At 51.3% G+C, this 15,427-nt stretch overlaps 1 protein-coding gene across 1 annotated transcript; it reads left to right on the forward strand.

Annotated features, from left to right (window-relative positions):
• Window positions 1-5,035: 5,035 nt before the first annotated feature.
• On the forward strand, window positions 5,036-6,738 carry LOC107312302 (coiled-coil domain-containing protein 81-like). The gene is made up of 4 exons (XM_085540984.1): window positions 5,036-5,606; window positions 5,852-5,999; window positions 6,192-6,448; window positions 6,649-6,738. The coding sequence occupies exons 1-4, from the start codon at window positions 5,262-5,264 to the stop codon at window positions 6,736-6,738; spliced, it is 840 nt and encodes a 279-aa protein (XP_085397110.1). The 5' UTR covers window positions 5,036-5,261.
• Window positions 6,739-15,427: the final 8,689 nt, after the last annotated feature.

The following is a 15,427-nucleotide window of genomic DNA, read 5'->3' on the forward strand; positions in this document are numbered from 1 at the left end:
AGTTCCAGTCACTGTTTTGAGGGGTCAGAGCCCGAACTCTGCTAAAAGGCCACATACCATCGTGAGACATCGTGTACACCAGAGACAACCAGCACATTCTGTAAAAGTATCATGCTTTACATGATGTTATGATGTGGAATACTGATAGCAAAATTACAAAATTACAAAACCATGACATTCCACCCCTTATTCTACATTATTACATCATGGTTAATATATATACATATATACACATATGTAAAACTATGATAGCTAAATAGTAGAATTACATGTAACTTAACTAAATGTATAACTATAATAACTAAAATACACTACACATGCAAACATTTGTATATAGAGATACATAAAATTATTGACTGCACTCCCCCAGCATCAAATTCCCTTGTGGTACACACTGAACATTCCCATTCTTCTGCATTAGCCACCAAGTGCACCCAGGACTCTGGGCAAAGACAGTTCCACGGATAGGTTTGCCCTTTCCAGAAGCTGGAAGGACCCAAACAGCTTTTCCCAACATGTTCTTTACATGTACAACAGGGACCTTATCTCCTTCTACAGTGTGTAGGGGGCTAGATTGACTAGGACCATCATGATTGACAGATCCACTAGTATTGACCAACCAAGTGGCTTCTGCCAGATTCTTCTCCCAGTGCTTAAATGTTCCACCACCCATTGCTTTCAACATAGTTTTCAACAACCCATTATATCGTTCAAATTTACCAGAAGCTGGTGCATGGTAGGGAATATGATAAATCCACTCAATGCCATGATCTTTGGCCCAAGTATTTATAAGAGAATTTTTGAAATGTGTCCCATTATCAGATTCAGTTCTTTCTGAGGTGCCAATGTCGCCATAGGACTTGTTTCTCAAGACCTAATATGGTGTTTCGAGCAGTTGCATGGGGTACTGCGTATGTTTCAAGCCACCCAGCAGTTGCCTCTACCATGGTGAGTACATAACACTTACCACTGCGAGATCGTGGCAAGGTGATATAATCAACCTGCCACGCCTCCCCATATTTATACTTTTGCCATCGCCCTTCCTCCCAGAGAGGTTTCATCTTCTTGGCTTGTTTAATTATGGCACATGTTTCTCAATCATGAATAATCTGCACAATAGCGTCCATGGTTAAGTTCACCCCTCGGTCTCTGGCCCACTTATATGTCGCGTCTCTTCCTTGATGGCCTGAGGTCTCATGGGCCCATCGAGCTAAAAATAATTCGCCCTTATTCTGCCAGTCCAAGTCGATTTGAGCCACCTCAATTCTGGCAGCTTTATCTACCTGATGGTTGTTTTGTTGTTCTTCAGTAGCCCGACACTCGGGCACATGTGCATCCACGTGACACACCCTTACAACCATATTCTTTGTTCGGGCAGCAATGTCCTTCCATAGTTCAGCGACCCAAACAGGTTTACTCCTCCGTTGCCAGTTATTTTGTTCCCACTGCTGTAACCACGCCCATAAGGCATTTGCCACCATCCATGAGTCAGTATAAAGATACAGCATTGGCCACCTCTCCCGTTCAGCAACATCTAAGGCCAGCTGGACAGCTTTTACCTCTGCAAACTGACTTGATTCTCCCTTACCTTCTGTGGCCTCTGCAACCTGTCATGTGGGGCTCCACACAGCAGCTTTCCATTTGCGATGCTTCCCTACAATGCGACATGATCCGTCAGTGAATAGGGCATATTTCTTTTCATTTTCTGGTAATTCGCTGTATGGTGGGGCCTCTTTAGCACGTGACACCTCTTCTGCTGGTGATGTTCCAAACTTTTTATCTTCAGGCCAGTCCATGATCTACTCTAGGATTCCTGGACGATTGAAGTTTCCCATTCGCGCTCGCTGTGTAATCAGAGTAATCCACTCGCTCCAGGTGACATTGGTAGCATGATGGGTGGAGGGAACCTGTCCTCTGAACATCCAGTTCAGCACTGGCAGTCGAGGTGCCAAAAGGAGCTGTGTTTCAGTCCCAACTACTTCGGAAGCAGCCCAAACCCCCTCATACGCGGCTAAGATCTCCTTCTCAGTTGGAGTGTAGCACTCTTCAGACCCCTTATACGCTTGACTCCAGAATCCCAGGGGTCGGCCTCGGGTCTCTCCTGAGGCTCTTTGCCACAAACTCCAAGTGGGGCCTTTCTCTCCAGCAGCAGTATAGAGGATGTTCTTTACATCCTGTCCAGTCCGTACTGGCCCCAGGGCTACAGCACGGGCTATCTCTTGTTTAATCTGTTCAAAAGCCTGCTGCTGCTCAGGGCCCCATGCAAAATCATTCTTCTTCTGCGTCACCTGATAAAGGGGGCTTACAATGAGGCTGTAGTTTGGAATGTGCATCCTCCAAAAGCCCACCGCACCCAGGAAAGATTGTGTCTCTTTCTTGCTAGTTGGTGGAGACATGGCAGTGATTTTGTCGATCACATCTGTTGGGATGTGACGACGTCCATCCTGCCACTTTATACCTAAGAACTGAATTTCCTGGGCAGGCCCTTTTATTTTGCTTCGCTTAATAGCAAAGCCAGCTTGTAGAAGAATTTGGATTATCTGCTCTCCTTTTGTGAAAACTTCTTCTGCTGTATCTCCCCACACAGCAATGTCATCAATGTACTGCAGGTGTTCAGGAGCACCACCCTGTTCCAGTACAGTTTGGACCAACCCATGGCAAATGGTTGGGCTGTGTTTCCACCCCTGGGGCAAACAGTTCCAAGTATACTGAATGCCCCTCCAGGTGAAGGAAAACTGTGGCCTACATTCTGCGGCCAAAGGAATAAAGAAGGCATTGGCAATGTCAATGGTGGCATACCATTTGGCTGCTTTTGACTCCAGCTCGTACTGGAGTTCCAACATGTCCGGCACAGCAGCGCTCAATGGGGGTGTGACCTCATTCAGGCCACGGTAGTCTACTGTCAGCCTCCATTCTCCACTGGCTTTACGCACTGGCCATATGGGACTGTTAAAAGGTGAGTGAGTTTTACTGATCACTCCCTGATTCTCCAACTGGTGAATCAAATCATGAATGGGGAGCAAGGAATCCCTGTTGGTGCGATACTGCCGTCTGTGCACTGTCTTTGTAGCAATCGGTACCTGCTGCTCTTTTACTCGTAGCAGCCCCACAACAGACGGGTCCTCTGACAGGCCAGGCAAAACAGACAGCTGCTTAATGTTGTCCATATCTACAGCAGCTATCCCAAAGGCCCATCGATACCCCTTAGGATCCTTGAAATGCCCTCTTCTGAGGTAATCAATACCCAGTATACATGGAGCCCCTGGGCCAGTCACAATAGGATGTTTTTGCCAGTCTTTGCCAGTGAGGCTTATTTCAGCCTCCAGCACAGTCAATTCTTGAGAGCCCCCAGTCACTCCAGAAATATGGATTGATTCTGTCCCTTCATGACTGGAGGGCATTAGGGTGCACTGTGCACCGGTATCCACCAGCTCCTTATATTTCTGTGGTTCTGATGTGCCAGACCATCGAATCCACACAGTCCAATAAACTCTAGTATCCCTCTCCCTCAGTTGGGGAGCTGCAGAACGACGGTTTGAAGTATTAAAATCAGCTCAACAACTCGGGGACATCTGTCCTTGAATCCTCTAGATGCTGTTACCAATAAATGTGCGATTCTCTCTGGTGCTGTACTTGTGATTTTCTGCCACATGTCAGGATCAGCCCACACTCTCTCAGGATCATGTTTGCTTGGATCAGGGTTGTACAACAATTCCATCATGGCCAATTCCCTCAGGTACTGGATACCCTTTTGGACGGTATTCCAACTAGTAATTTTAGGCTTCAAAGCATCCCTGTAGGGGTACCTTTCTCTCACGGCTTCTAACAGCCGCATCCAGAGAGTGGCAGCTCCATCCGTACATCTGCTAATCCCTCTGTCGACACCTGCATCTCGGGCAATGCTTCCTAGTTGGCGAGCTTCATTACCATCTGGAGACAAGCTGTTGGCCCCGTTGTCCCAGCAGCGAAGCAACCAAGCAAGGATACCTTCATCTTGACGCCATGTAAACTTCTTTCTTGAGCCTTGGATTTCAGTCAGCTTCAGAGGTCGACGATAAGTAATTTCCTCCTCCTCATCAGTCTCTTCTTCATGCCTCTTGGTTTTTCCCTTTGCTTTTTTCGGTACTGATCCATGCCCGGCACCTGGATCTTCTGCTGCCCCCCCACCCCCCTGCTTCTCCTTCTTTTCGTTCTAGACGCATAGACACCCGTTTCAATTTCTTGCCCTCCACAGGGGCAACTGATATTGCTACTGATGCCTCCTGTGACTGATCAGAGTTAACTTGGGATTTTTCTTTTTTAGCTTGAATCTCAGATCGGAAACTCTCTCCAGAATAGTATGATACAAAGCACGGTATGCATAAGCCAAACCCCAAATAAGGTTTACCTCCTTAGATCTCTGACCCAAATACTGTCACAGAATCGTTAAATCTAAGTAACACGTGACACAGGGCTTCCCTTTCCAGACGGCCAGCTTTCATCAAAGATTTGACATCTTCCTCAAGGCCTGAGTCCAGCCAGTCTACAGAGCCCCAAGATACACCATCCAGGCTGCCACTTCTGGCCTGGGACTCACTCCAACTTCTGAGACAGGGCACGGAAGATCAGGTCTAAAAGGGCCTGCCCAGCCAGCCGGCCGCCTTTTGGCCTGGCAGGTCTCCTCAGGCTGTCCAGCTTTGGGCCTGTAGATCCCATCTTGACCCCACAGGATCCTAACCCCCTTCCCCTTGGAAGGCTGCAAGGAAGCCAATCTCTGGGATCCCCCAGACTACTGGGCACTCCCTGCCCGGTAGGGTCGCAGCAGCAATGGACTCACAACAGCGACACAGAAGATCCATGCCGGGTAATTTATTGAGCGTCCTAACGATGGAACAGACAACTTCCAGGCACAGTGAAGGCACTTTCTAACAGCAGGTCGTCAGCATTGACAAGTAGAGCGCTTTGGAACAGGACTTGTTTCCACATTGCCTCCTTGGAGATCAGATTGGGCAATAGCTACAAAAGGAAAATGGGTAACGTTACACTGAGAGGAAAGACAGGAGAGGGAGAAAGCAGAGAGGGGTCAGCACCCCCACCCGGGGCGGGCAGCAGGCTGCTGTGCCAGCGTCATAATGGGCAGCGTCCAGCACTGGCCATGATGTCACAGCAGCGCTGTGGCAACGTTTGTGACACGGCCACCCAGGAGGGGTGTGAAGGTGGAGCGCGGCACTGGGTCCTGCATCCTGAAGGAGCATCTGGTAGAGAGCAGACGCATCTGAAGGATGAGCTCCGGCATGGCTGCTGCCAACAAGGAGCAACCCGCTGGTATAAGGCGGAACAGGATGAACTTCTGTGGGGACGGCCCCACAGTGAGGCGTACCTCTGGACCGATACACATTGACACTGAAGGTACGTGGGCCCACAGCCCCCATGGAAGCGGTGCTGAATCCAGTCTTGGGACGGAGATAACACTTTCCATCTGCCACCACACTCCTGCCTGGCAGCAGAAGGGGTGCTGGGAAGCAGCAGATGCAGAGTGTGACCTGATTTTCCTTTGCCCTCCAGAGCGAGTTGCCGTCTGGAATGCGGTGGCCGCCTATGTACAAGAGCAGCTCCTGATGCACAAGGTGTGTTGGCTGTCAGGTTCCTCCTCTCCCTGTCCAGCTCAGCCTAGAGATCCTCTGAGTCTTCCCCTGCACAGAAAGCAGGGAACTCACCCCGCATTTCACTTCTGGGCATCCCACGGGCTTCCTGTCAATGCAGTATCACTTGTGCTGGTGGTGTAGTATCTCAGGGCCGATGAAAGTCAACGCCAGCCCTTTCTCCAGCAAGCCCATAACCCTTCCACACCTTGTTTTTCTTTCACTTGCAGGGAGTCTGGATTCCCACCTTCGGCTCCTTTGACATCATCTCCAGAGAAATCACGACTGCAAACGTGACTCTGCAGTGGCCCGTGTTTCAGCTGGCTACAAACCTCGTAGCCATGCACGGCCTCCAGTCCCACGGGGAGTCCCTGCCAGGTAGGAGGGGGGATTAAACCTTTGCTGGCTTCATGGAGGGGGCAAACAGGGCCACCGCCTCCATCCTCCACCTCTCCCTCTGAGGAGCGTGTCCAAGTATAGGGCCGTTCTGGTTGATGCCCACCAGAAGCAGTTCTAGGGAAGAAGCTGTGGAACAGCAACCGTATCAACTCCGTCCCTGGTGTTTTTCAGCCTACAGGAAGCTGGAGCCCCTGAAGCGCAGCCAGGTGGCCGCAGATGCCTCTCTGAGCTGGCACATAGTGCAGGCTAGCATCCAGAACACTGTGTTCCTGATATCCAGCTGCCTGAAAATTGGGGAGAAAGTTGCCATTGTCCTGAAGGACATTGGAGTGATCTTCATTGATGGAATGACCTTCCAAATGAAGTTCTACTATGACTTCCTCCAGAAGCTGTCAGGGAAAGAGAACCTCAGAAAAGCTGTTCTCAAGGTGAGCTGTAGGTTTGTTTGTGGACCGGACAGTCCCGTGAGCCTTGCTGTGCCCACACACGGCCCACCAAGACCTGGCCATCTGCATGGGCTGTGCAAGTGCTGTGGTGCTGTCAGCTCTCCCTGGCTTAGGCTCCTCATGTCCCCAGTGCCTCAGCTGTGACAAGGATGTCTCACATCCTCTCTGTTCCTCCCCTGCAGGCCCCCTGGCTGATGAAGATGGTGATGTCCCGGGTGGCACCAGTGGCCTCCCTGTCACCCTCTGGCTGCCTTGTTGTCTTTCCAGAGTGAGTATGTTGGGAGCTGTAGCTCCTGCTCGATGCAGCATCTCAGCTCTCATTCCGCAGTGCTTGTTCCTTGTGTCCACGGGTGTCCTGCCCATGAGGATATCTTGTAGAATCATAGAATCATTTGAGCCAAAAGGAACCCTGAAAGAGCACCTAGTCCCACTCCCCTGCAGGGAACAGGGACACCTACCTACCGCCAGATGAGGTTGCTCTGAGCGTGCTCCAGCCCGACCTTGAACGCCTGTCCGGGCACCCAGCACGTCTCTGGACAAGATGTTCCAGTGCCTCACCAGCCTTCTGCCAGAAACTTCCTTATTTCCAATCTAAATCTTCCCTCCTTCTGTTTGAGACTGTTTCCCCTTGTCCTATCCCAACTGACCCTGCTAAAGACTTTAGAAAGGAGTGGCCTTCATGCAGCATGAAAATGTGCCTGTGAGCACACAACCAGAGAGCAACTCAGGCTGGTGGTGCACTGCGTCACACCAATGACTGTCTTCTCCTCTCTTAAAGGTTTCAAATGGAGTTGGTGCCCAAACCACCATCCTTGTCACGCCGCAAGTCCTCAGGAAGCTTCCCTGCTGAGAGGAAACTTAAGGAAGGGGACACTTTGCCACCTCTTGCCCAGGGCAAGAGAGGTAAAATAGCTTGCAACTTCTTTCTGCGACACGGGCAACCATCGTGAGATGGGAACTCCCTCGCTGCCCTTCAGCCAAAGGCAGTGACTTGCGTCGAGGCTTCACGCCAGCTGAGCGCAGCCTCATCTCATGAGGAACTGTAGGCCTTGCCAAAACTAAGGTGCTGTGTGTGACATGCTCCTATCCCCGGCTGTGGCAGGAGGATGTCGGGATCTTAGGCCCTACCCCTGCCCCAGTGGAAGGACACGGTCCCCAAAAGACACCCTGTCAGCTCATTATCACCACCCAGCTCTGCTTTCCCAAAGACAACATTGCTAACGCAGTCCCAGAACAGAGCTGAATTGCGGAGAGGAGGAGTGGGGCCAGAGATGGTTTCAGGGAGGCTCTGAGGGCAGTGCAGATGGCAGCAGTGGGGGGAGCAGAGCGGCCCTCTTGGATGTTTTGGCAACAGGCCAGAGCACCCCTTGTGAGTGAACCAAAGGGTTTACAATGAATCTCCTCTGTCTTCCTAATTCCAGTGAGATCTGCTAGACGGCCAAGCTTCGTCAGGTGCTTGAGCACTACAAGTGTAGATGGAGAGCACTTAAGGCGGATAAGGTACCTCCTGCAGAAGGAGAGCTCTAAGTCCAGGTGAGGCCAGATGCTCTGGGTTGGGATGTGCATGGGGGTGATTTACTGAGCCAACGAGAGCCCGTTCCCTAACCCCAAATGGTCACTGTTTGTGGCTGCCCAACAATGCTGAAGACAGCACCCAGAGTGCTGGCATGGGGAAGCCGGGAAGACCCGAGCTCACAGGGCTGGCCCCCTCCAGATCTCAGGAGAGCCATGGGCCAGCCGGTGAGCTGTCTGTGGGAAGGCTGCATTGCAGCCAAGGGTCCCGGCTCAGGCTTGCAGCATGTGGCCCTGAAGTCATCACCCACTAAGGCAGACTCCTCTTGCTCTGTCCTTTCAGACTGCTGCCAGAGATCCAAGCAGTGCCTAAAACCCCAGAGCAGCCTGTGAGCTGTGAGCTGCGGGGCCAGGCAGGAGCCCGAAACCAAGATGAGCTTGGCCAAGCACGAAGCACTCAGCGTGTCAGGTTCCGTTCTGAAGCTGAAAATGACCACCATGAGGGTGCAGGGTTGAAAGTGAAAACCAAGACCTCACACCCTCGGGGCATCTTGAGGAAGTCACCATCTTCCACCGAAGATTCCGCATCTTCCTCAAGGGCTGAGTCCAGCCAGTCCACGGAGACCAAAGGCAGACCATCCAGGCTGGCATTTGTCGCTAAGGATTCATTCAAACTTCACAAGGAGAGGATGAGGCGAGCACAGGAGGAACGTGAGGAGGAGACCGAAGACAGACCATCCAGGCCGCCACTTCTGTCTCAGGATTCATTCAAACTTAACAAGGAGAGGATGAGACGAGCAAAGGATGAACAAGAGGAAGAGATCAAAGGCAGACCATCCAGGCGGCCATTTCTGGCTCAGGATTCATTCAGACTTAACAAGGAGAGGATGAGGCGAGCACAGGATGAACGTGAGGAGCCGGCAGCATCTACATCTCATGATGACTCCAGCCGGTCTGAGGGGTCCTCCATTGACAGATCTGGATGGCTGCCACCCATAAATTAAGTTAACATGGTCTCGGAACACCAAACGCCCACCTCTCAGGAATAGCACAACCTAGCCATGCTGATGCAGGCGTGGGGTGCCCAGGACAAACAGAGCACCATTTGAGACTGCAAAACAGATGCATGAATACCACCTGCATCATATCTAAAACGAGACCAGGCTGCCCAGGGCCCCATCCAACCTGGCCTTGAGCATCTCCAGAGATGGGACATCTACAACCTCTCTGGGCATCTGGTTCCAGAATCCCACCCACTCTCTCTGGAAATAATTTCTCCCTGATATCCACTCTTAACCTCCCCTCCCTCAACCCAAAACCACTTCCCCTTGTCCTGCCATTATCTACCCTTGTAAAGTGTTGGCTCCCCTCCTGTATGTAAACTCCCCTTATGTACTGGAAGGCCGCAATGAGGTCACCCTGTAGCCTTCTGTTCTCCAGGCCAAACAAGAAGATCTAGAGTGAAATGTAGAGGGGAAAAACAGCCAATAAAGCTTTATCAAGGGCCTATCCCTTATAAATCCCCAAATTGTCTGTGGAAGTGTCATTGCTTCTTTTTACGGCAGCTCTTGTGCTGGTGGAGGGGAAAAGAATTGTGAGAGGGCACCAGAACAACTGATGATGCTCCTCATAAGGCCTGTGCTCCAGACCCTTCACCAGCTTTGTCGCCCTCTTTGAACACACCCCAGGCCCTCCATGTCTTTCATGCAGTGCAGGATCCAAAACTGAACACAGTACTCGAGGTACGGCCTCACCTGAGCTGAGTACAGGGGGACAATCACTGCACTGACCCCTGGGGAGCACCACTCGTGACCAGTCACCAGCTGGATTTAACTCCAGTCACCACCGCTCCCTGGGCCCGGCCATACCAGCTCCTAACCTAGCCAAGGGTGTACCTGTCCAAGGCACGGGCTGCCAGCTTCTGGAGGAGAATGCTGTGGGAGACAGTGTCAAAGGCTTTGCTGAAGTCTGGGTAGACCACATCAACAGCCTTTCCCTCATCCACCAGATGGGTCCCTCGATCATAGAAGGAGCTCTTTTCCTTGGCCTCCATGCCTCAGTTTAGCCTCAAGACTGCTAAGCTGCAAGGCCTCTTGGCCAGGCTCTTGGCCTCCCTCTAGGCTGTTTTACCTTAAGGCCTCTAAGCCTCCTGGGAAACCTCTAAGCCTTTAGGCCTCCCTCTATGCCTCTAGGGCAGCTTGCAGGCAACTGTGCCTCCAGGTGCGTCTAAGCCTCCTTTTTGGACTCTCCAATTTTAGGCCTCCGTATCTCCTTTAGGGCCTTCTGCACTCTAGGTCTCTAGGCATCTTGGCCAGCCCCTAGCTCTTTAGAAATCTATGCCTAAAGGCTTGGCCGCTAAGCCTCTGAGCCCTAGGGCCTAAATTCTGGCCTTGAGGCCTCTGCTGCTCTTGGCTGGCATCGTGGCCTCCCTCTGGGTCTCTGGAACTGTGGCAGTAGAGGCTGAAGCTCCCCAGCAGTGCTCCATTTTGTGTTGTTGCCGTGTGGCTGGCAGCAGAGGGGCAGTCTGACAGAATGGGGTCTGACACAGAAGTGCAGATGGAGACAAGGGGGGGAGCTGAATTCCTCCGTGAGGAAACAATGGCACCCACTGACATCCATTGATGCTTGCTGGATGTCGATGGAGACCAAGCAAAGGATGTGAGCGCGGTGAGGGGTGGGTGGTGCATTTCAGCAGTGGGACAGTGACGTGGCAGACATGCCATGTTCCAGAGAGCCGTGCAGAGCTGCCACACCGCAAAATGAAGAGCGTCCAGATCAGCACATCTGTGCACGCTGGCTGATGGCGGTGACTGTGTTGCTCTGTTAAATAGCCTTATTGCGCTCACTGCATCTGCTGTCATTTCCATGGAAATACCCAGGAGGCATTACTTTTGGAGAAACCTACGTACAGATGCCACATTGACTCTGCCCTATATTTCCCAGTTTTCCCCTCAGTTCCCACTGTGTCCGATAGAACCACCTCTGCCCGATAAACTCTGTCCCATAACCCCCACAGCTTTGCTCCGTAAGCTCTGCACCATAAGCTTCTACTTTGCCTATATGCTATGGGCTCTTTGGGTCCCTATGGGGCTCTACACACCATGGCCACCACTTTCCGCTGCAGACAAGGGGACAGGGATGGGGCTGTTTCTGCCCTCCTTATCACCTGGCCCCACCTCTGCCTTTTTGTCCCCTCTTTGTCCTTGGCAAGTGACAAATTCCCATGGTGGGGCCACAGGGGTGATCCATTCCCACAGTCTGTCAGGGGCAGGAACCCACAAAACCCATAGAGAATCACAAAAACATCATGGAGAGTCATAGAGCCCTACAGAGCCACATAAGAACCATGGGGAGCCAAAAGGAACAAATAGAGACCCATACAGGAGCAATAATGTCACATTGTCACACAGGGACCAGCAGGGACCCATAGAAGTGCATATGGAAACATACTGCCCTGTAGCAACCCATAGTGCCCCACAGCCAATTACGCTGCGGTTCACTCACCATGGGTCAAGATTCACAGCATTGTGGGATAGCCTGGGCGACCAATCCACACTCTTGGACACCCTCCATCTCCCGTGGCTCCCACACCAACCCCACAGCACTACCCACACTAAGCCCTGCCCCACAAATGCAGCTGCTGCTGCTCAACAATTCTTACTGGCTGAAAGCAGGAGAGTTGTGAGATCCAAAGGGAACTGACCAGAGGTTGGCGCTGGAAGGTGCCACGATCAGAGCAGATTCACCACCAGCTCCGTGTGGGGGAACATCAGCCCCACCGAGGTGTGTGTGTGTGTCCCATAGCTGCCCCTTAGTAGCCCCAGAGCCATCCTAGAGCAGCCCCAGAACAGCCCCATCACTGCAAAGGAGTTGGGCTTGGTTACAAATGTTGCCCTGATCTGTTGGCCTTGTCCGTCCCCAGTTGGAGGGGTTACAAAGTACATGGAGGATACAACGTGTTGTGTAAGTCCAATAAAACAGGGGATCACACAAAGTACAAATGTCTGAGTTACAACAGCACACAACACCAACTTGTCACAGACACCAGCCAGTGATTCTGCAGGAGTGGTGACACAAATATTACAGCACGAAAAAAAGGTAGGAAGTGAGAAGAAACCAGCATACGTTTGACAACAACCAGTAGTAATAAACAAACAAGTAAAACAAATAGCGGTATTTGTGTCAGCTGCTTTCTGCAGCCAGGATCCAGAATGGAATTCTTCGGTGCAGGTTGTGGCGTTTATGAACAGCCACACCATGTTACACTGAAGTTCATGTACCAGAAGCACATCTGGTCCCACTGGGCACCATGTGGACTTGCCATCATCTCAAAGATGATTCAGCGTCTTGAGAACTTTCCACTTGAGCATTTCCAAAGCAATTCAAATGCTGAGAGATGTAAATGCTGGTTTGGCAAGTTCAAGTACTGTTGGTCTGCTGAACTTTTCACAGGGCAGCGTGTAGGATACCCCACAGTATGAACCATAACGGGGGTGATCCCAGAAACACAGACGTCTCTATCATGGAGTTATCTGTGTCAGTCTGTCTGCGGGGGGGGGGGTCGGGGGGTGAGATCGAGGTGGGGAAGTCAGTAGGTCTGTGTGCCCGCCAGCCCCCAACAAATGGGAAGGGAAAAGGGAAAGGGGTAGGGAGATGGGAGATGGGCTCAAGGAAACCAACAGAGCAGCGGCAACGATCTAAGGAGAAAAACTAATTTCACTAACTATGATATGGGAATGCAAGGTAACACAATGTAATACGATCTAATTGAGACTGTAGACCAGCAAATCGAGTGAAATAAGAGACAGAGAGAGGTTTCCGGAGACCAAGAATCCTGCTCTGCAGTGGAAGGTGCACGGCTTTGAAGATGCCAGCAGAGAGAGAGAGAGCGTCCCTTCCGTGATGTATTTCCCTCTCGGGCCGTGAGGTGCTCTGGGCCGTGTAGCTCCTCTTCTCTGTGCTCCACAGGATGTCATGAGGTGGGATACCGAGAGCAAAATGTACCAAGGCACCAAACAGGCCCCACAGGCCTGACAGCCAGCTTCTAGCCTGGCAGGGAGCCTCAGGCTGGATGAGTTTTGGGCTGGTAGGGACCCTGGCCTGCAGGCTTTTGGCCTGGAAGGGCTTCCCCGGCCAGCTGGCTTTTAGCCTGGCAGGGCCCCCCTAACTGGATTACCAGCTTCAGGCTTGCAAGGTTCCCCCAGACTGCCTGGATGGCTTTTGGCCTCTCAGGCCCCGCAGGCCAGCCAGCCATTTTGTTGCCTGGCAGTGAGCCCCGGGCAGGCTGGATGTTGGCCTGGTAGGAATCCCCAAGCTGGCCAGCCAGCTTTTGACCTTGCCAGTGTTTGCTGGCCGGCGGCGGGCTTTTGGCCTTGCAGGGCTTCCCAGGCCTGCAGGCTTCTGGCCTGGCAGGGATCCCCAAGACGGCCTGCCGGCCTTTGGCCTGGCAGACACCCCACAGCCATCTGATCAGATGACTTTTGCCTTAGGGCCTCCCCTGCCAGCTGGCTTTTGGCCCACTCGAGCCACCCGGCTGGCGTTATCTGTGTCAGTCTGTCCGCAGGGGGGGGGATTGGGGTGGGGAAGTCAGTAGGTCTGTGTGCCCGCCAGCCCCCAACAAATGGGAAGGGAAAAGGGAAAGGGGTAGGGAGATGGGAGATGGGAGATGGGCTCAAGGAAAACCAACAGAGCAGCAGCAATGATTTAAGGAGAAAAACTAATTTCACTAACTATTGTGGGAATCAAATGTTGTTTCTGCATTTAGAATAAGATAAGAATATTTTATTTCAAGGTCTCATTATATAAGTGAAGCAGTTTGTAGTTATTAGGTAGAAGTTATTACGTACAAAGACTGCAGCTCCTGTCTGTCCAGCTGTCTGAAATAGAACTAACAATATGCCTGTATAAACTAGCAACAATGTATGTTTTAGTGTTTTGTTGTACGCATTGTAAAAATATACAAGTCGTGACATACCTTAGGATGTGCCTGAAGAGATATCGGGAAGGACTGGAATCACCCCCTCCCCGGGCTCTTTGTTTAACAAAGGCCTCTAGGACAGAATGGAAGAAGCTTTGAAGGCAATCAACATATCAATACGATAAGAGTACCGAGACATCTTGGAGACAGAAACAGCAGGATGGCGACTGACAAGATAGCAAGTGAACTAACAAATTTAACAAATGCAAACCTCGGGTAACATTGTAATACCCAACCAAAGGGGAGATGGGAGGGGAAAACATCTGGGAGAAAAGGTATAAAAACTGTAACATCATGTCCATAAGTGCGCTTCTGCAATCAGGGCGCCCGCCATTGCAATCGCGAATAAAAACTGCTTTTTATCAGAGATACCGTCCTGACCAAAATTTATTGAGGATATTTCCAACAATTTGGGGGCTCGTCCGGGAGTCATTATCGCTTCTTGGGGTGTCCCCCACTGCACTGGACAGGATAAGTGCACTCCGCTGATTTTAGCGGTCCTGTCTGGGTGGTGAGGTGACTTCTCAGGACAGCCGATGGGAAACCGAGATTGTTACATAAAGGACGGACTCTGTGAAAGCCAAGCGGCTAGGCAGGCACAGGTGTTAACCCTTGCAGACCCGGAAAAATTCGTGCACGGATCAAGGTAAGGGAATTTAATTCTTATCTTGGGTTGAGACTCTTGAGTGTGTGTGGCTGAGACGCACTTCTAGTGCGAAGTGAGTGCGGAGTCCCAATCCGCGGTTCCGTTGTCCCGCGAGGGGCACGGCCGGAGACGGACGAAGCGGCTGCGGTGCTGAAAGCGAGAGTCTCGGGAGGGAGCTGTTGGTGTACGGTACCCTGCGCACTTGACGAAGTGCCAGCAGTACACCCCTATTTAATCCCAGAGACGGAGCGGGTGCTCCTGAGGGATTGGGCCCAAAAATCCGAGAATCGGAGTGTGGTGACATGTGAGCTGGGTAGTTCACAGTAGCACTCCGGAGGGATGGGTAATAGGAGCTCCGTATAACAGGGTAAAAGGGTCCCTAACACTGTGCCCAAAGATAGCCCCTTGGGAAAGATACTACAGAATTGAAAAAAAAAAAAAAAAAAAATGATCCCAAAACCATGGACAAGGATAGGGAAAAGATGTTTAAAATATTGTGCACAGATGTGGCCTAGAGAGCCACTACAGGGAAAATCAATATTTTGGCCAAAATATGGATCTGATAAAGGTTGGGTCTGTCAGATCTTGAATTTATGTGTAAAGAACAAAACCCCTTTTCAAAGAAAGAATCAGAATATGTTGCCTGCGGGGCGAGTGCGGAGTCCTGACCCGCGGTTCCGTCCTCCCACGAGGGAAACGGCCAGGGACGGACGATGCGAAAGGCCTCTATGTTCTACATGTTACGATGTTTTTGTATTTGTTACGTTGTTTTTGTCTTATTAATTGTTGTTAGTATTGTGGCAATTGTAACGCACATATTAGTGAA

This window comes from Coturnix japonica, chromosome 3, assembly GCF_054131305.1.
Source record: "Coturnix japonica strain WE chromosome 3, WE-NBRP24, whole genome shotgun sequence".
Classification (NCBI taxonomy): domain Eukaryota; kingdom Metazoa; phylum Chordata; class Aves; order Galliformes; family Phasianidae; genus Coturnix; species Coturnix japonica.